We start from the raw sequence: 18,429 nt of genomic DNA, 5'->3' as shown, positions 1-18,429 counted from the left end.
GCAGTGTGCACACTGCTCTGCCTTGCGAGTTTTTCCGTTGCTGCCAAAGAGACTCCCCCCCCATGCATGCCATGCCAGCAGCAGAGAGAGAAATGTGCGCAACAGAGACAGGGTTCGGACACCGAAGCCATGAAATCATCAGTCTCTGGATATTTTATCTCGCCGTGGTGCCCTGAGCGTCAAACCCGTCGAAATACGCCACGCCCTCGGCCTCGGATCAGACCTCTTCCCCCAGCCCCCCCAGGTTGCGCGGGAATCCCATCGCCACCACTGCAGCGACCATAGCAGCCGTTGTCATGTTCAAGTCCTCGGCATGGGAAAGCCGGTATGCATACTATTATCGCTACACGTAATGTACAAAGAGAAGAAGAGGGGGGGCGCCTGTCAAATAGGTATCATGGCGTGGTAGTCACACAGTCGGGGGAGTGGGAGAAGAGAGTGGGGTTGGATGGCTTGGCACCAGGCCGCCGACGGGCACCGGCGGGCACCTTTGGGTTACACGGCTCGGCGTCCTGGGCACCCCTTGGCAGCAGAGCGGTGCAGGCGGGGTGGGTGTGGGTGCCATGGTAATATGCGAAAAATGGGGTGTGATGGTATCATGCTTGAATGGGACGATGGCGGGGTTGCTTGGGTATCTCCTAGCGCGCACCGCCGTGTTGTGTTGCGTTGCGTTGCGTTGCGTTGCTCGCGGGCTCGCTTCCGGGGTCGGTATGCGCGCTCGGGCATCGGGGGCAGGCATCGCCTCGCCTCTGCTCAGTAGGGCTTCTTCTCGTACTTTTGCAGACGGCGCTTCATCTCGGCAAGCTCGCGACGGAGACGGGTGTTCTCCTCGTGGGCGAGCCTGATCTCGAGGTCCTTGGCGCCGAGGGTGGACTCGAGCGAGCTGAGGTGCTCCTTGCGCTTGGCGCGGAAGGTGCGTGCCGAGATGCGGTTGCGCACACGCTTGCGCTCGCGGGCAGACAGCGCGCGGTACTCGTCCACCTTCATGCCCCAGATCATGCCGTCGCGCTCGACGCCTTCGTCGTGGTCGTGCAGGTCCGAGTGCTGGCTGTGCTCGCTCCGCGTCTCGGCTTCCGGGTCGACCTCGCCGTCGGCGTCCGAGTCGACAGAGTGCGTGCGCCCAAACATGCCGCGCGGGTGGGGGTGGGGGTGGTGGTGCATGCTCGTTGGGGACGCGCCGCCGGCAGACGCCATGGGCGACGGGCTGGCAACAATCTTGTCGACCATGTCGAGCGACGACGGTGAAATGCCCGAGGTGCCCGACGGCGTTCCCGAGCCCGTAGTGCTGGGGGCAAGCAGCGAGGGGGCAATGGAGCCGCCATAGTAGTTCATGTAGTAGTTGCTGGGACCAGGCTGGCCGAGCATGGGCTGCTGCTGCTGTTGCTGCTGCTGGGCACTGGGGGCACCCCACGCGGCGGCGTTGGCAGCGGCCGCGGCGCTGAAGAGATCGGTGGTCGGCGAGGCGGCAGCGGCGGCGTTGTTGTTGTTGTTACCGCCGTTGCCGAGGTTGGCGTTGAGGAGCCAGTCTGTGCCGAGGTTGGGCAGGACGTTCTGGTAGAGGTAGTTTCCCCACGAGGGAGCTACGTTCTGCTGCGGGGAGGGTCAGCATGTGGTTTTGTGTGGATGGAGTGGCGGAGGTGTGGGGTGGGGTGGGGGTGGTGGTTGGTGGCGGACGGGGTGGGTGGGTGTGGGTGTGCTCACAAAGATGTTGTTTGCCTTGTCGGCTGCGACTGGGTCGATGAGGGGCGCTGTGAGAGCGTCCATGGTGGTGGTAGTGGTGGTAGTGGTAGATGGTGATGAGTGAGAGAGTGGACGGTGCAAAGAGATTGGAAACGGCAACTGGTTTCTTTGTCGTTTGTGGACCACTCTTAATATAGGTCACTGGGGGAATCCTCTTTTGACCCACCAGGCCACCAGTCTCCTCCTCTCCTCTCCTCTCCTCTCCTCCTGCGGCTGCCCGCAGGCGTATTCCTGCAGCAGCTGCAGCTGCACCCTGTCCGCCTGCATGCACCCCCCCCCCCCCCCCCCCCCCCCCCCTACCCTGTGCGTCTGTGGCCTACCTCGTTAGGTCAGCGTCACCACACCATTTTCTGTTTCTTGTTGCGCGGCGGATCTCGGCCGCCGTCCCCGCGCCAGCACCAGAACGGCCGCCGGAACCGAGAGACCAGAGCCACCCTCCCCCCCAGGACCCACCGCACACATGCTCTCTAATCAACTTTCTCATCCATTTCGCTCTCTCCCCCTCTCTATCTCTGTCAGCATCGGGGGTCCGCAGAGAGGGCGTGCGTGCTTGCGTCGTGGAATGCAGTGCGGTGTCTTGGTGGAGGAGCAGAGAGGGCTCGTCTGAGATCTCTCCCTCTCTCCGTCTTCTGCCCTCCCCCTGTGTCTCGCTGCGGTCACCGCACCCAGAGAGCAGAGCAGAGCAGAGCAGAGCAGAGCGTGTCACCCATGCAGCAGCTGCCCGACTCCCCGACGCCGAGGCGGATTACCTGTGCAGATGGGATACTGTTTTGCATATATGCATTGCACCTTGCTGCCCCCCCCCCCTTTGAAGCGACCGTGCCGAGCAGCAGCAGCATGACCGCAAACCTGGTCGGCCGGTCCCGAGGCCGGGTGCACGCCCGGGTGCCTTGTGCCAGCACTGTGTCAGGTCTGACCGGTCAGCCAGCGCACGGAAATGGCTTATCAACCGCTGGGTGCACGCCTTTGCATGCCACGGAAACCCCGCTCACGGGCGAGGACAGGAGGAGAGGACAGGAGAGACCATCACCGTCGTCGTCAGTGTTCTGTGTGATCTCTACAGAGTCCATGTGGCCACCCCCCACCCCGTCCATCGTCCGCATCGGCAGTCGTTGCGCTCGTTGCTCTCTGTCAACACCTGCGCCTCTGCACCCCATCCTGTTGCTGTTGCTCCCCCTCCCCCTCCCCCCAAACTCGCTCATATACAAATGCATCACACCCACCCACCCGGGCCCGCGACCGAGCTCGGTTTGGCGCCTTGCCTGGCCGCGGCCGAGGTGTGCACGTGTCGCCGCTGGGAGTATAGGGGGCGACATGACCATGGACGTGTTTGGCTGGTCGGGACTATAATTTATCTCATCAGCACTACTGACATTTCGGACAATCCCATGGGCCCGATATAATCAGCAGGAGTGGACTGCTGGCAGCAGCTCTCTCTCCGTCTGCTGGCTCGCTTGCTCCTGCGATCCTGCTCCTGCTCCTGCTGCCTCCCCCTTGCCAGGTTCCCTGCACATCTGGACCCTCCTACAGTCACCGGGCAATCACTCTGCCCCTTTGCAATCCGCTCCACATGCCTCGCTCACACCTTGTTCCCATGCCCCCAGATCCCCTCTCCGCGGCCGCGACCCCTTGGTCATCTCTGAGTCATCTGTCTCTCACGCTGACATGGCGCCCATTCCGTGGATCCGTCGCCCGCAAACAAAAGTGGGCCCAGTGGTGGTGCAGCGCGCATGGTCAGAGTGTACAGTGTGGTGTGGTGCCTGCGAGCCATCAAAACAGGACATTTCGACTCGTGCCACTCGCTTGCAGATCCCTTGCGCTAAACGCTGATGCAGCGACTACGGCTGAACACATCTTTGTGCGGACGCCGCAGCGCAGCACATGGCGGGCACCGCACGTTTTGGCGGCAGCCCGCGAGCGAGCATTGTAATCCAAACGTAATGAATGGGACGCCATTTTCCACTACTGATAACACATGTCCGCCGTTGGTCCCCCAAAAACCAAAACCCGATTGAAAGCCAAAATGCAAACAAGGCCTTGGTTTTCCGTCAGCTGGGCACTCTCTACCGCCGGCACCTGCCGCTGCCGTCTCTCGTGCGCGGCCGCGTTTTGCAGCAGCCAGAGGCCAGAAAGAACGAAACACACACTATACTTGCAACCCAACGGCCAACGGCCAGCCGTCCGTGGCCGTTCTCGCCCTGCCGCTTCCTGTGTTTTTTGGGCCCTTATCCACCCACACCCCTGGCCAATCCGTAAGCAACCCAGTGCGTATCGGCGCCCGACATGACCGCCGACTCATGAGGTGTGTGAGGTGTGAGGCGTTTTTTTGAACTATACTTTGGCGTTTTTTCCGTCCGTGATCGCGATGCGGACGCGCGAGGCGATCAATTAGAACATTTGCAGAGGAGTTATCCAGAGTCCATTTCGGCCGCTCGCCCCGCGACACACAGACAGTCCGCTCCGGGACCGTGTACCAAACGAGCAACTCGGACGCGGTGGAGAAAAGCGGCGGCGGCGGTCCTGCTCTCGTCCGTGTGTGTTTCTCGTCAACCTCGCTGTACGCTTTGCGGCAACAAACCCCGATGGGGATGGTGATGACGGTAAGCCACCGATCCACCAAGAAATGGACATGAATGCCTCCTTGTTCCCCCGCGCTCTCGGCCGCTGCCCGCAACGTCCATCTCTCTCGTTCTCATCTTCCTCAGGGACGCTCACTGGGTGATAATCCCATGTGTCGTCTTGGTTCAGACCCTGTCTTGCCGGGCCCTCTCCACTCCGCGCCGCTCCACTCGCTCGAGGCACCCGCCAAATGCAAAAGAGGTCTCACGGCAGCGTCCATGGGGGTTCGGTAGTAGTGTGTCAGTGTCAGTGTCAGCGATCAGGCCCGCCCTTTCCGTTTGGCAAAGTCACAAGGTATACCAGATTCTCAAGAGAACACACATACAAAACCCGGGGATACAACCCATGCCCCAGGCGTCGCACCAGGAATGGGTGGGCGTGCAATATATTGGAGGATCTGATCTGCACCGGGCCAAGCCAACGACCACCACAGCTCATATGACTGTGTCCGACCAGATCGTCCACCCAGGCCAGGCCTGGCCGGACACTACATACTCTCGTGGAGCGCTGGAATCGGGACCTCTTCGCGGGTGTCGGCGGTGGTTGTCATGTCGCGCATGTTCGCTTCGGTCGCATATTCATTGTTTCGCGAGGAACCGTCTGTCCTTTAACTTATTCTCACACACACACTCTCTCTCTCTGTGGTGAGCAGGCAGGCACATATACCGCCATACGCGAGCGAATGGACTAGAACGTCGGTAGAGATTGGGGAGTATAACTGTATTGTAATTGTATTGTGTCCTGCCTGCCTGGAACATGTTCCGCAACCCATGTGGTGTCTGTCCCCCCTACTGATCTGACGAGCACCCAGCTCCCATTCCATGACCCACAAAGCACGTCCCACGCATCTATTCTTGTCCACACGCCAAGATCGTCCCAGACTCCAGACTCGTCGGCGAGACCACGTCTCGAACCGAGACTTGTTGCAAAGATACACACAGCCACCGGCAGTCAGTGTAGAGATGGAAGCGGTGGGCGTGTGGAATGTGGATTGTGGATTGTGGATTGTACGGATTGTGCGTTTGTCTTTGCCAACAGCCGCTGGTGGGGGTTCATGACCCATCCGGTGCCTGCACACACCCACCAGGACAAGACACGGACAACGAAAACGACAACCGACACCGAAAGCGATTCTGTTGTGGAGTGGGAGCGTCCATGACACCGTGTGGCACATGTCTTACAAGGTCGGATGTAGCGGTGGACGGACGGACGGACGGACGTCGTGCTTCATATCCTCCCGCTTGGACAATTAAACGACCAAACCCCGCCCAGCAACGCACCACCACCACCGCAACGAACAGCCCACACCCGGTGGTCAAACCTCGCAACACTGCCCATGCAGGTACGTACTCGTTAGCGCAACACGGACATTACATCGTCTTGTCTTGGGGAAAGGGGCCATTCATCTTGTCTCGTGTATACTGTCCCCTCCCCCACCTCCTGAAAGAGCAACACCAACACGACAGCACGACAGCACCACAACACCGCCGCAAACACCGCCGCCACGTTGGACCGTTTCCGTCTTCTGTCAATACACGCGACATGGAAAATCCAAGACACGGAAAAAAAAGAGAAAAAAGAAGAAAGGCATGGAATTTATCTCCAATAACGAAACAACGGCAACGGCGAGGAACGGTGCACAGTACACCACCCAGCACCACCACCACGCGAAATCAATCTCAATCTCAATCTCAATCTCCATCTCAATGTCACCGCCACCCGCCAAGCCAGAGACGGACGGACGGACATTTGCCCGATGTCTCCCCCTGTCTCGCGCTTGCTTGGTTGGGTACAGTACTGTACAGTACCCCGGGTGCCACAAATGACGCGCCAAGAGAGGCAGGCACAACCCAGCAGATCTCTGCCACAGAATATCAATTCTAACGGCGGCGGCGGTGGTGGTGTGTGTGTTAGTCGGTCGGCCCGATCCTCCAACCCCACCTAGAACCTAGAAAGGGCTCTCAGCGCGCCAGCGCTCGGGATCCTCCTGGCCAGGCAGGCAGGCAGGTAAAGAGCCGCTATGCCTTCAGACATTGTACTTACATTGGGCGGGTTCCTTGCATGCCCGTCGTCTTGGCAGCGGCCGGTGACACATATATTGTAATGTCAGAGGTTGTTGCACCACAGTCTAATTCATGGAAAGGAGGAGCTGGGACGCAAGTGTCAAGTGTCATGTGCTGTGGAGAGTCACGGGTGACTACCGTCCGCTTTTTGCAGCGCTGCTTTGGGTGTAGGTTAGGTTCCTTATGTGACGCTCTTCCCCGTCCTTCATTCCACAGTGCATCGTCCCGGGTGACTACCGTGGCAGTCGCTCTTGGCATAGCGGTCGTGCATGTGGGCCCGTTGTCTCGTTCTACAGTGCAACCTTCTTCTGACTCCTCTCCCCCTCACTTCGGGCCCAGCGCAGCAGTGACAATCTCCTCCGTCTGCGCTTTATGCCACGCGCCCACGCCCGTCGCCGTCGTCGGGGCGGCCTTGCGGCCCGCATAGCTCGCGGGCTGTGCCCCGCGCGCAGCGAGCAGCGCGTCCAGGCGGGGCCGCACAAAGTTCCATGCACCTTGGTTCTCGGGCTCCTCCTGCGCCCAGCTGACGACGGCGTCGGGCTTCTGTTGCGCAAGCACCTTGGCCAGCGCCGCAGAGGGGAAGGGGGACAGCTCCTCGACCCGCACGAGCGAAATGCCCGCTGCGTCACCGCCGCCCCGCTCCTTGATCGCGTCGGAGAGGGTGTAGTAGTGCTTGCCGGAGCAGAGGACGACCCTCTGCGCGTCCGTGACATCGTCAGCGAGAACGGGCTGGAACCGCGTCTCGGGTCCCATGTCGGCGAGCGGGGACGCAGCTGCCTGTGGTCGCGTTTGTCAGTTGTTGCGTGCATTAGGGCACAACTGGCGTCGAGTGGCACTCACCGGCGACCTCAGCAGACCCTTCGGAGACGCCACCACGAGCGGTTTGCGGAAGTTGCGGTTGACCTGCCTGCGCAGCAGGTGGTACAGCTGCGCCGGGGTCGACGGGTTGGCGACAATCAAGTTGACGTCGTGCACGGGGAACGCAGCGCCGTCATCGGACAGCGACAGGAAGCGCTCAATCTTGCACGACGAGTGCTCGGGCCCCGCACCGTCGTACCCGTGAGGAAGGAGCATGACCAGGCCACTCTGTTTCAACCATTTGGCTGTTACACACCGTTATCATTCTGCGCTTTCGGTCCTCGTCTCATGGGCTCACCCTGCGCTCCCACGAGGAACGTGTCAATCATGCTCTGCGCGCCATTGTTAAAGTCGCCAAACTGCGCCTCCCAGATGGGCAGGAGGCGCGGGCTGGCCCACGACATGCCGATTTCGAACCCGAGAACTGCCATCTCGCTCAGCGAGCCTGGGCGCGGCCGTTAGCGGCGACCACGGTGGTCCTCATTGCGCCCAGCCTCGACTTACTGTTAGCGAGCTCAAGCCGGCCAGGGGCCTTGAGCGAGTCGTTGAGAGGCACATAACACGACTCGTCCTTCTGGTCGACAAACATGGCATGGCTTCGATGGCGTCAGCAAAGGTATGCATGTCGGCTCCGCCCGACGCCCCGCGGCCGGGCACACACCAGACGAGCCACAAGACACACTCACCGCTGAGAGAAGGTTCCGCGGCCGACGTCCTGGCCAGAGATCCGGACGTCGATCCCGTCCTCGAGCAGCGTGCCAAACGCCATCGCTTCGGCCGTAGGGAAGTCGACCTTGCCCTCGAGACCCTTGAGACGGGCCTTGACGTGACGGTTCAGGCGCGAGTGGATGTTCTGTACCTGTTTTAGCCGTACCGCCTTGGAGCCCATCGCACAGAGCACAGTTACTCACAAAGTCTGCAGGAAGCGTCACACTGGTCTTGGCGACATTGGCAAGGCGGTCGACAGGGAGACCAGTCTCCGGGTCCGGGTCGGCCTCCTTGGACGCCGGCCACACCATCTCGTTCCACTTGCCCTCGAGCATCTCAGACTTGGCCGTGTAGCTGCCGACATCCTCCAGAGCCGCACCCAGGTCGGCTTGGTACCGTTCGCGAGCGGCCTTGGCCTGCTCGGCGCTGAGGACGTCCTCGGTCTGAAACCGTCAGCGTTTTGGACCCTACAGACCGCACGTACCGTAAGACGCTCCTCGTACAGCTCGGGCACCGACTTTGCGCGAGCGGATCTTCTCGTACATACGGGCTGAAGGTTAGAGCCTTCGGGAAAATGGGAGTAACCTACGCTGTGTGTAACCAGGCTCGTCCAGCTCGTTGTGGCCCCAGCGGCGGTAGCAGATGAGGTCGATGATAATGTCCTTGCGGAACTTCTGGCGGTACTGGAACGCAACATCGACGGCACGCATGACGGCTGGGGCCTGTCAGCACACGCTTCTAACAACCGCCCTCACCTTCCGGGTGGTCGCCGTTGACATGGAGGATCGGGCTGCCGATCATCTTGCCAATGTCTGACGCGTAGACGCTCGAGCGCGAGAATGTGGCAGGCGTAGTGTAGCCAATGTTGTTGCTGCCTGTCAGATCGTTCCGCGGTTCGTCAACTCACTTGACAACAATGTGGACCGTGCCGCCACTGCTGTAGTGGGGCAGACCGCTCAGTCCGAGGCTTTCAGCTACAACACCCTGGCCGGAGAAGGCCGCGTCGCCGTGCAGCTGGACACACAGGACGCGGTCGCCGAGCTGACACTCGGCCGGCGACGACTTGAGCAGGCTCATCTGCTTGGCACGCGTGACACCCAGGGCGACGGGGTTGACGGCCTCGAGGTGGCTCGGGTTCTGGAGCATCTCCACCTTGATGGGCTTTCCCTCATACTCGACGTTGCGGATGGCAGAAAGGTGGCTGATAACATCGCCAGACGCACCCGGAGCCGTCGAGGGGTCAAACTCGGGCGCGCCACGGACCTTGGAGAAGAGGGCCTTGGGGTCGTAGCCGAAGAGGGTGGGTTCAGTGAGCAAGTTCAGCCGACCACGGTGCGGGAGGGCAACGACAATGGAGGCGAGACCGGCTGATGTTAGCTAGACGGAGTGGTACACAACAGCTCACCATTCGCGCCAAGCTCAAACAAAGTGTCCAGAGCCGGAAGCATGCTCTCTGCTCCTTCACAACCTGGCGGGTTAGTTACAACTCCAAAGGATCAGTCACCCACCATAGCGCTTGAGGTTGGGGAACTTCTTCCCCATGAAACGGTCAAACTCTTCGGAACGCGAGAGCAGGTCCCAGAGACGACGGCGACGTTCGGGCGTGACAGGTCCTTCCAGGACGGGCGACGCCTGGTGTGTCTCGAGGAGATGGGAGAACCACAGGCGCTCGTCCTTGACGGGAGAGTGCTGGAACTCGTAGCCGATGCGGTCGACGTACACGCCCATGAGGTGCGAGCGAATGTCGCTCAGCGGGAGCGTCACATCAGTACCCTCGCCAGCCTCGGCACGCGACGCAGGCGACTGCTCGAGGTGAAGGATACCGCTGAGTGGGTACTCTGTCTTGTCGTCGAGGCCATAGCGGTATGGGTCAAGGGCAGACACAGGGCTGGGGGAGGCGGGTGGGGGTCAGCGGGGCCGCACTGCGGGGGGCCCAGGGTGGCAAAGCCGTACTCACTCGCGTTCCATCAAGTCGAGCGGGTCCACCTGTGCAGCGCGGTGGCCGTGGCGACGGACCATCTCCACATAGCGCAGCAGAGCAGCGTTGGTGTTGCGGTTGGCGAGCTCCTTCTCCGTGTCTGACCGTGACGGTCAGTGGCCAGAGCAGCAAGCAGGGGGTTAACTCACACTCGGGAAGAGTGTACTTGGTGGGCACACGGTAGCCAAAGCTGGCGTCGTCGTGGTAGCGGCGCGCACGCGCCAAGACGCGTACGAGCGGAGAGCGGGGTGTTCTGAGCATGGGGGCGAGGAGGGACGGTGATGGGGGAAGAAGAGGTCAAGCAACACTGGGTGTCATTGTCTTAAATGATGCCCACGCGTTCCCGGGGCACGCGGGGAAGACGACGCGGGGTCGTTACGAACAAGCAGAGATGGGTATGTGGGGTAAACGCGTGAATGCATGCGCCAGAGCATGCCCAGGAGCTGTGCGTGGTGGTGTTGGTTGTTGGTCCGGTGAGTACGGGGCATTTCCGTGGAACCAAGTTCCGGTCCATGGGCAACGGAAGTGTGCAGCTGGGCGACACACACACACCGTAGCCGGCCTTCCCCGCCCGTGACGTCACAGATCACAGACTACCGACACGTCCACTGCAGCAGACACGTCGCTGCCCATCTCTCCATAGCTTTCAACCATGCATGTGCTAATGTCTCACTCTTACTTCTCCCATGCTCAAGGATAATCCCCGTATCACCATGTCCTCTAATCCCACACCAGCTTGCCAGAGTCGCTGACACTCGCCGTGGAGCCACCACCAACCACCTTTCCAAACTGCTTGGTGACCTTCTTCTGCTTCGACTGCGAGTAAATCTCGTTGATACGTTCACTGGGTCGTCAGCTTGCTGTAGAACTTCGAACAGCTCACCGCTCGAGGTCACGCTTGTGCATGGCCAGTCGGCGGAGTCGGTCTGCTTCGGCATCCGCCTTTGCAGCCTTCTTGACCTCATTCTTCTTTTGGTTCTTGCGCTGGATCTTGGTCTGGCCGTCGTACGTGTTGTGCACAACAGGAGCCGAGCTTCCACCGATGCCGATCGACACGGGCTCTGCACATCGTTAGCGGATACTCGGAAAGGCTTCGGCACCCACTCTTCTTGGCAGCCACAACGTTCCACCCATCGTCCTGGCGCTTGGCGCCTGGAGCTGGAGCTGGAGTGTCCTCCGTGGCCGAGCCCGAGTCCGAGTCCGAGTCTTCATAGTCATCCTCAAACTTCTCGACACGGTCATTCGACGCGAAGGCAGACGGAGGAGGGGCGGTGGGCGCAATCTTCATCACACGAGCGAGGTGGGGTGCGCGGTCCTCGGGCTCGAGCATGCTGTGTACGTTAGACGCGGACCGAGGCGCGCATATACGTACTCGTCAACCTTGGTCTTGCGAGGCTTGGGAACAAGCTTCTCAGCCAGTGTCCTGGGCTTGCTGGGCTTGCTCTGGCCCCCAGCCGCTGCGTCGGCAAAGGAGGGAGCGGCCACGGGTTCAGGCGTCGGCGTCGGCGACGGTGAAGGCGAGGGAGCCTTCACCACCTGGACTACAGGAGCGACGGCGGCGACATTCTTGCCCTTGCCCTTGCCCTTGTTCTTCTTGGTGGACTGGGGGGCATCGGACTCGATCTCGCTCGCAGGGATGGAGGAGGGTTCATCTGCGGCGCCACCCTTTGACTTCTTCTTCTTGTTCTTCTTGTTCTTCTTGCTGGCGGACTGTGAGCCGTCTGTGTTGGGTGTGGATGTGTACTGGTATCCAAAGGCGAGGACGACGATGAGTGCGGCTCCCACCAGGGCCTCTGTGGAGATGTACGGCATGGTGGGGTGTTGTGACCTGGTGGATATGTTGATGAGAGCTGTGATGCCCCTCCACTCGAAATAAACGGACGGCACGAACGCTGGCGTGGAAGGACGGAAGCAAAAGTGGCCCAGGCCCACCGCCCGCCGACTGGGTGGCGTGTCGTCACGGGCACTGCTCTCGCTCGTCCTTCCACGAAGCCGCGCGCGCCATCTCCATTCATCTCTCATCTTCAACACATCTAATCCTTCCACCGCATCTCCCGCCTTATCACGACTGAAAACACCCCCGGTACAACCCTAGTGTAACGAACAGCGTACGCACGACACACCTAAACTCTTGTCAGTGCAAGTCGCACCACGAGCGCGCTTGGCGCAGCGACAGCGCTCCAAACGCTAAGTCGCGCGACACAATACGAGTTCAAACTCGCCGCTTCACCCCATATGCTGACCCTTACCAGCTATTTGACGAACGGAACGAGACCGATAGAGTTGCCAAGATGGATCACCAGCTCATCGCCCTCGTCAACAAGGTCGGTACAGGCCGCGCCCCGCGCGCGCTGTGATGGAGCTCCGAGCTGACTTGTGCGCACAGCTCCAAGACGTGTTTGCGTCCATTGGTGTTCAGAACAACATTGTAAGTCTCACGCGCTGACAGTGAGAGAGGAAACGAGCTAACAGCTGTAGGATCTGCCCCAGATCACTGTCATCGGTTCCCAGTCCAGTGGAAAGTCGTCCGTCCTCGAGGTGAGCACATTCGAAACCGATATCCGCTGATCCAGTAGAACATTGTCGGTCGCGACTTCCTGCCCCGTGGTACCGGTATTGTGACCCGTCGCCCTCTGGTAAGCCCATACGCCAATAGCGCACCTTGCTGACATTCAGGTTCTCCAGCTCATCAACCGTCCGGCAGCGAGCAAGCCCGCCAACGGCGACAAGAAGGAGGATGAGAAGCCCGAGGATGCCATGGCCAAGGTCCAGGTGAACGAGAACAACCCCGACGAGTGGGGAGAGTTCCTGCACCTTCCCGGCCAGAAGTTCCACGACTTTAACAAGATTCGCGAGGAGATTGTCCGCGACACCGACAAGATGACCGGCAAGAACGCTGGTAAGTGCCCTTTTGAACTGACACCTGTGTGCGTTTACTGATGAAGACAGGTATCTCGCCCAACCCCATCAACCTCCGCATCTTCTCCCCCAATGTCCTCACCCTCACCCTTGTGGACCTTCCCGGTTTGACCAAGGTCCCCGTCGGTGACCAGCCCCGTGACATTGAGAAGCAGATCCGCGACATGCTCAACCGTTACATCTCCAAGCCCAACGCGATCATCCTTGCTGTCACCGCCGCCAACACCGACTTGGCCAACTCGGACGGTCTCAAGCTCGCCCGCGAGGTCGACCCCGAGGGTACCCGTACCATTGGTGTTCTCACCAAAGTCGACCTGATGGACCAGGGTACCGACGTTGTCGACATTCTCGCTGGCCGTGTCATTCCTCTCCGCCTCGGCTACGTCCCCGTCGTCAACCGTGGCCAGCGTGACATTGATCAGTCGCGTTCCATCGCCTCGGCTCTCGAAAACGAGAAGAGGTTCTTTGAGAACCACGCCAGCTACGCCAGCAAGGCCCAGTACTGCGGTACCCCCTGGCTCGCCCGCAAGCTCAACATCATCCTCATGCACCACATCCGCAACACCCTGCCGGACATCAAGCAGCGCATCTCGTCGCAGCTCGTCAAGTACTCGCAGGAGCTTGCAACCCTTGGTGGTGCCATGGGCGAGACCAACCCCGGCAGTGTCGTGCTCTCCACCATTACCGAGTTCTGCTCCGAGTTCCGCTCTGCGATCGACGGTAACACCAACGACCTCTCACTCAACGAACTTTCCGGCGGTGCCCGTATCTCGTTTGTCTTCCACGAGCTGTTCAACAACGGTGTCAAGAGCATCGACCCCTTCGACCAGGTCAAGGACGGTGACATCCGTACCATCCTGTACAACTCGTCGGGTTCGACACCCTCGCTCTTCGTCGGCACCAGCGCGTTTGAGATTATCGTCAAGCAGCAGATCCGCCGCCTGGAGGAGCCCGCTCTCCGCTGCTGCGCCCTCGTCTACGACGAGCTCATTCGTATCCTTGGCCAGATCCTCGTCAAGACCCAGACCTTCAAGCGCTACCCCGAGCTCAAGGAGCGGTTCAACTCGGTCGTCATTGGCTTCTTCAAGGACTGCATGAACCCCACCAACAAGCTCGTTGCCGACATGGTCGCCATGCAGGCTTGCTACGTCAACACTACTCACCCGGACTTTATCAGCGGCCACAAGGCCATGGCTCTTGTTCAGGACCGCCTGAACGCTAACAAGCCTCCTGAGAAGGTCGACCCCAAGAAGCAGATCAACAACGGCAAGGACCTTGACGTCGACCTGAAGAAGGACGACAGCTTCTTTGGCTCGTTCTTCTCAAAGGACAAGCCCAAGCGCAAGGGCGCTTCCGTCATGGAGGCTCCTCCCCCCACCATCAAGCCTGTGGCTCAGCTCAACGACCGCGAGCTGATGGAGACCGAGGTCATCAAGCTGGTAGGTGGAGAAGAGTTCTTAGGAATGGCCCCTGCTGACACATCACACAGCTTATCCAGAGCTACTTTGGCGTTGTCAAGGTGAGTATAGAATGGCATATAGAGTGTGAAAGCTGACATTTCGCAGCGTGAAATGATCGACATGGTCCCCAAGGCGGTCATGCTCAACCTCGTCGGCTTTGCCAAGGAGAACCTTCAGAAGCAGGTGAGTCGTCCTTTGTTAATACACGCCAGCTGACATGGTCCCAGCTTCTCGAGCAGCTTTACAACAACGAGACATTGGCAGAGCTGCTCAAGGAGTCGCCCGAGGTTGTTGCCCGCCGCAAGGAGTGCATCCGGTACGTTTCCACTTTCCCTCCGTTCTCTTTTGTTTTTGTGAGTCTCGCTAACGAGAGCAGAATGGTGGAGGCGTTGTCCAAGAGCGAGGCCATCATTGCTGCGGTCTAGTCTAGATGCTCTCAATATTATTTCCATGTACATGACGGTTCCACTGAGCTCGTCGGAGGCGATGTCGAGGTCGGAAGGCTGGGTGCCACTTGGGGGACTAAATTTAAATTACGTAATATATTTTCGAACCTAGCGGAACTATAACCCCGAAAATGACTCTCATTTTCCCGTCGTTTTGCCTATCGGGGGATCTTCCGATTGCGTTCAGTCAGCAGTGGCCAGTGGATCAGTATGGCGACGCGAGCTGGGGTGACAGCTCTGTCGCATCGCCACATGGCCTCAAAACTAAAAGAATGATATAAATATTGCATCTGAGATACACATGGGTCCTCAAAGCGCAGAACGCGGCGCGGGGTTGAGGAGGATCTGTTGGGCGCCCTCATCGCAGAGGTTGTTGACTCATCCTTCCGCGGCGTGCGTCAGGCGGAACACGTTCAGAACAACATCGGCTAGCCGACACTAGTTCTACGCTTCCGTGCTGTGAAAACAAGGGATTCTCCCGGCACAAGATACCAAGACATACCTTGGGCAGGAGCAAGCGGGGCCACAACGGTAAGAGACCACGCGTCATCGCCGTCCTGGATCTCGTACAGCGATAGAGGATGTAATGTGGGTGAATGAGGAAGGAGATGAACCCAATGAATCCAGAGGGAAGGCGAGGAGGCAAGGAGGGAAGGCAAATGGGTTGGAGGGAAGGCATCCTCATCCGCTCCTGGGCACCATCTGCGCTCTGAGGCCCTCATGCTCCAGCAGCAAAATACTTCCACCAGCCATCCAGCCCCCACGCCCCTTCTATTGACACGCACACATCGACTTGAATATACATTGTGCATCTGGTATGGGGGTTCTACTGCTCCTCCTCCAACTCGCGCACCTCCTCCAGTCCCTGACCCGCAAACAAACGGCTCAGCGGTGTCATGGTCGTGAGCGCCATCTCGACAACCGACTCGACTCGTTGCCGCAGTTCATCCTGGTCACATTGGACCTTCTGTACAGAGTCAGCTTAATGTGCCACCAACGCAAGCACTCACCATTGAGATCAGGTCCACGGTCGCGATCACGCCATCCACAGTCACCTTCATCACCAGCAGGTCGTCCTCGCTACCCTCGGGGACGGTCTGTGCTGGCTTTGTCACGTCGCCAAAGTGCGCCTCGAGGAACATGTAAAGCGTGTCAAAGTCGGCGCTTTGCTCGCCCGAGTGGTGGTGGTGGCACGCATGCGGGTGAGGGTTGGTCGTAACTGGGGGGACGGTCAGTTCCTTTTCGCAGCAGCACCAACTCACTCTTCACGGTCGCCGGGCTGGTATCGATACCGAGCAGCACGACCAGCGCCGAGTCGGCAATCATGTCGTTGCTGGTGTTTGAGACCCATTGCATCTGGACCTCGACGTCAGACATGCGGACGACGTTGATAGCATTCATGATCTGCGGCGGTATCAGCAAAGTGTTCGGTTGCTTCCAACTTACAGTCAGCACTTGACGGCCCTCGGCATCCTCGCTGTCGTCCACCTCGCCGTACATGCCTTCCAGGTGCCACCTCACCACGCTCCAGTCGACTCCCATGGGGATACTCTGCTTTTGAACAATAGAGCTCGTTGACAGACCCGTAAAGTCGCGCAGGTCCTTGGGGTCGAGGAGAGTGTACGAAAAGTCCTTGGAGACGAGCAGACCCTGTACTGGGGCACCGTGGGTGGCCCGCTGCTCGGCAAGAGACCCAATAGCCTTGACCACACGCTCGGTGCGGAACGTGAGTGTCAATGTCTCGAGGTTCTTTGGGGTGTGGATGTTGATCTCCTGTCCGCGAGTGGCGTACGAGTCGCGCAGAGCGGCACGTAGACGACCCATCTGGCTCGCCTCGCCGTGGACGAGGACTACGTGCTGAGCTCCAATTTCCTGGATAAACTTGGAGTTTTGGGCATAGTCGACGTGGGCACCAAACGAAATCTCCTTGACGGTACACCTTCGGGGAATGTTGTTGCCACCGCGCAGCGAGTCGATGTGGTCGGGCTCACCCAGGAGGGTGCGCGCCATGGTACCCTCGATCGAGTAACCTGTCACAATGACACCGTTCTTCGGGTCTGGTGCCCACTCTTCGAGAAGTTCACGCGAGAGACCAAACGACATGAACTGCGCCGAGGCCATTACGACACACGGCTGGCGGTGGTCGAGACGCTTGGGGTCCTTGAGCCACTTGACATACTTGAAGTCGAAGGGGTTGTCACGGCGCGCGAAGCGGGAGCGAATGTTCGAGTTCATGGTGTGAACGTAGGTCTTGTAGACACGCATTCCACGCTGGAACAAGCCAGATGCAAAGTAGATGGGGACGCCCTGCAGCTCTGGGTGCTCGTTCCAGTACTCGTCCAGCAACAATGCCAGCTCCTGTCCGTTGCCAAACGAGGGGATGGGCATGAGGACCTTGCCTCCTCGGCGCACAATGTTGCCCACAAGTGCTGAGGGTTAGCGCTCCTATTTGAACATGCGTGTCAACCCACTTGTAAACTGCTCCTCTTTGTCCTTGCGGTCTGGCAATGTGTGCACGCCAAACGTGCTTTCGCAGATCATGACGTCCGGCTTGACGGGGGGTACCTCGGCAATGACCAGGTGGCGGTCCTCTTCTCGACTGTAGTCTCCCGTGTAAAGCACCTTGAGGCCAGCAATCTCGATGAGGAACATGGAGGCTCCCAGAACGTGTCCGGCGTGGTAAGGGGTGAATCTCAAACCACCAGACACAACAATGTCCTGGTGGTAGTCGACGGCGATGGTGTTTTGCCATGACGCCTGAACGTCTGCCTCGTTGTACAGTCGTCCCGCAGCGTCCGCATGCTGGTCACTGAGGAGGTCAGCGGGGCTTTGGTGGTGGATACTCTGGCTGGACTCACTTGATGCGGACCGTGTCCATCATTGTCAGGCCGTAGATGGCTTTTGTCGCATGGGTCATGTACACCTTGCCGTTGCCCTCGCGAAAGTTGGTCTGATCGTCAGCTTTCTCGTGTCCCGCGCAGCCGACAAGACTCACCTTCTCCATGATGTACGGCAGAGCGGCGGCGTGGTCAACATGGAAGCTGACGGTTAGCGAACTGTTTTGGGGGGAGCGGTGACCCACTGTGTAACCAGAATTGCATCGACAGTGCTCCAGTCCAGCTCGTCAATGAAGGGGAGACCGCCGAGACCGGGGTAAGCTGGGTGTAGACCGGCATCACAGACGACCGTCTTTCCACGGTGCTGGATGACGCAGCAGGAGCGTCCGACCTCTTGGCCAGCGCCGAGCATGGTCACCGAGAGCTGCGGCGCGTCCTCTCCTGCTCCTGGCGCGACGACCTCCACGACAGGTTGTGCGCGATGCGCATGGCGGCGGCGATGGTGACTCATTGCTGCTGCCGGGTTGCGCGATGGAGGGATGGGTGGAAGAGGGAGAGGTTGGAAGAGAGGGGATGAAATGTCTAGGACGAGTTGACAGTTGCCGATCACCCTCCAAGATTCAACTCGCCGCCGCCGCTTGTTCCTCGATCTCGTGACGCCGATTCCCAACTTTTCCCTTCTCTCCACCTCCATTCATCTGTCACTTCACCACACCACACGACAATCGCCAGCACGGCCATACCGGTGACAGTGAACACGACGAAGTCCTAGTACCCTATTGCAATCGATTGCATTTCGCA

The 18,429-nt window shown here is 59.5% G+C and overlaps 5 protein-coding genes across 5 annotated transcripts; 1 reads left to right on the top strand and 4 right to left on the bottom strand.

Moving 5' to 3' along the window:
• Positions 1–753: 753 nt before the first annotated feature.
• Positions 754–1,764, bottom strand: EHS24_005933 (uncharacterized protein; the record flags this gene model as incomplete). Its single annotated transcript, XM_028621409.1, has 2 exons — positions 754–1,590; positions 1,702–1,764. 2 exons carry the CDS (start codon positions 1,762–1,764, stop codon positions 754–756), a joined length of 900 nt encoding a protein of 299 aa, XP_028477861.1.
• Positions 1,765–6,746: 4,982 nt separating this feature from the next.
• EHS24_005932 (uncharacterized protein) lies at positions 6,747–10,227 on the bottom strand (the record flags this gene model as incomplete). The annotated part of the gene is made up of 14 exons (XM_028621408.1): positions 6,747–7,199; positions 7,263–7,525; positions 7,579–7,725; positions 7,785–7,876; positions 7,967–8,133; positions 8,192–8,431; positions 8,492–8,538; positions 8,578–8,703; positions 8,744–8,814; positions 8,896–9,355; positions 9,394–9,447; positions 9,497–9,876; positions 9,946–10,066; positions 10,116–10,227. 14 exons carry the CDS (start codon positions 10,225–10,227, stop codon positions 6,747–6,749), a joined length of 2,733 nt encoding a protein of 910 aa, XP_028477860.1.
• Positions 10,228–10,686: 459 nt separating this feature from the next.
• EHS24_005931 (uncharacterized protein) lies at positions 10,687–11,778 on the bottom strand (the record flags this gene model as incomplete). The annotated part of the gene is made up of 4 exons (XM_028621407.1): positions 10,687–10,810; positions 10,850–11,027; positions 11,071–11,297; positions 11,339–11,778. The coding sequence occupies 4 exons, from the start codon at positions 11,776–11,778 to the stop codon at positions 10,687–10,689; spliced, it is 969 nt and encodes a 322-aa protein (XP_028477859.1).
• A 479-nt stretch (positions 11,779–12,257) lies between these two features.
• VPS1 (vacuolar protein sorting-associated protein 1) lies at positions 12,258–14,770 on the top strand (the record flags this gene model as incomplete). Its single annotated transcript, XM_028621406.1, has 10 exons — positions 12,258–12,290; positions 12,353–12,394; positions 12,445–12,504; positions 12,543–12,602; positions 12,643–12,865; positions 12,916–14,324; positions 14,375–14,404; positions 14,451–14,528; positions 14,573–14,661; positions 14,722–14,770. The coding sequence occupies 10 exons, from the start codon at positions 12,258–12,260 to the stop codon at positions 14,768–14,770; spliced, it is 2,073 nt and encodes a 690-aa protein (XP_028477858.1).
• An 847-nt stretch (positions 14,771–15,617) lies between these two features.
• Positions 15,618–18,139, bottom strand: YSH1 (endoribonuclease ysh1; the record flags this gene model as incomplete). The annotated part of the gene is made up of 8 exons (XM_028621405.1): positions 15,618–15,758; positions 15,802–16,010; positions 16,054–16,195; positions 16,238–17,220; positions 17,263–17,600; positions 17,650–17,741; positions 17,787–17,832; positions 17,874–18,139. The coding sequence occupies 8 exons, from the start codon at positions 18,137–18,139 to the stop codon at positions 15,618–15,620; spliced, it is 2,217 nt and encodes a 738-aa protein (XP_028477857.1).
• Positions 18,140–18,429: the final 290 nt, after the last annotated feature.

This window comes from Apiotrichum porosum (genome assembly GCF_003942205.1).
Source record: "Apiotrichum porosum strain DSM 27194 chromosome Unknown scaffold_3, whole genome shotgun sequence".
In the NCBI taxonomy this organism is placed as follows: Eukaryota; Fungi; Basidiomycota; class Tremellomycetes; order Trichosporonales; family Trichosporonaceae; genus Apiotrichum; species Apiotrichum porosum.
Note: the sequence above shows the minus strand (reverse complement) of the source record. Positions and strands in the feature narration are given on the sequence as shown.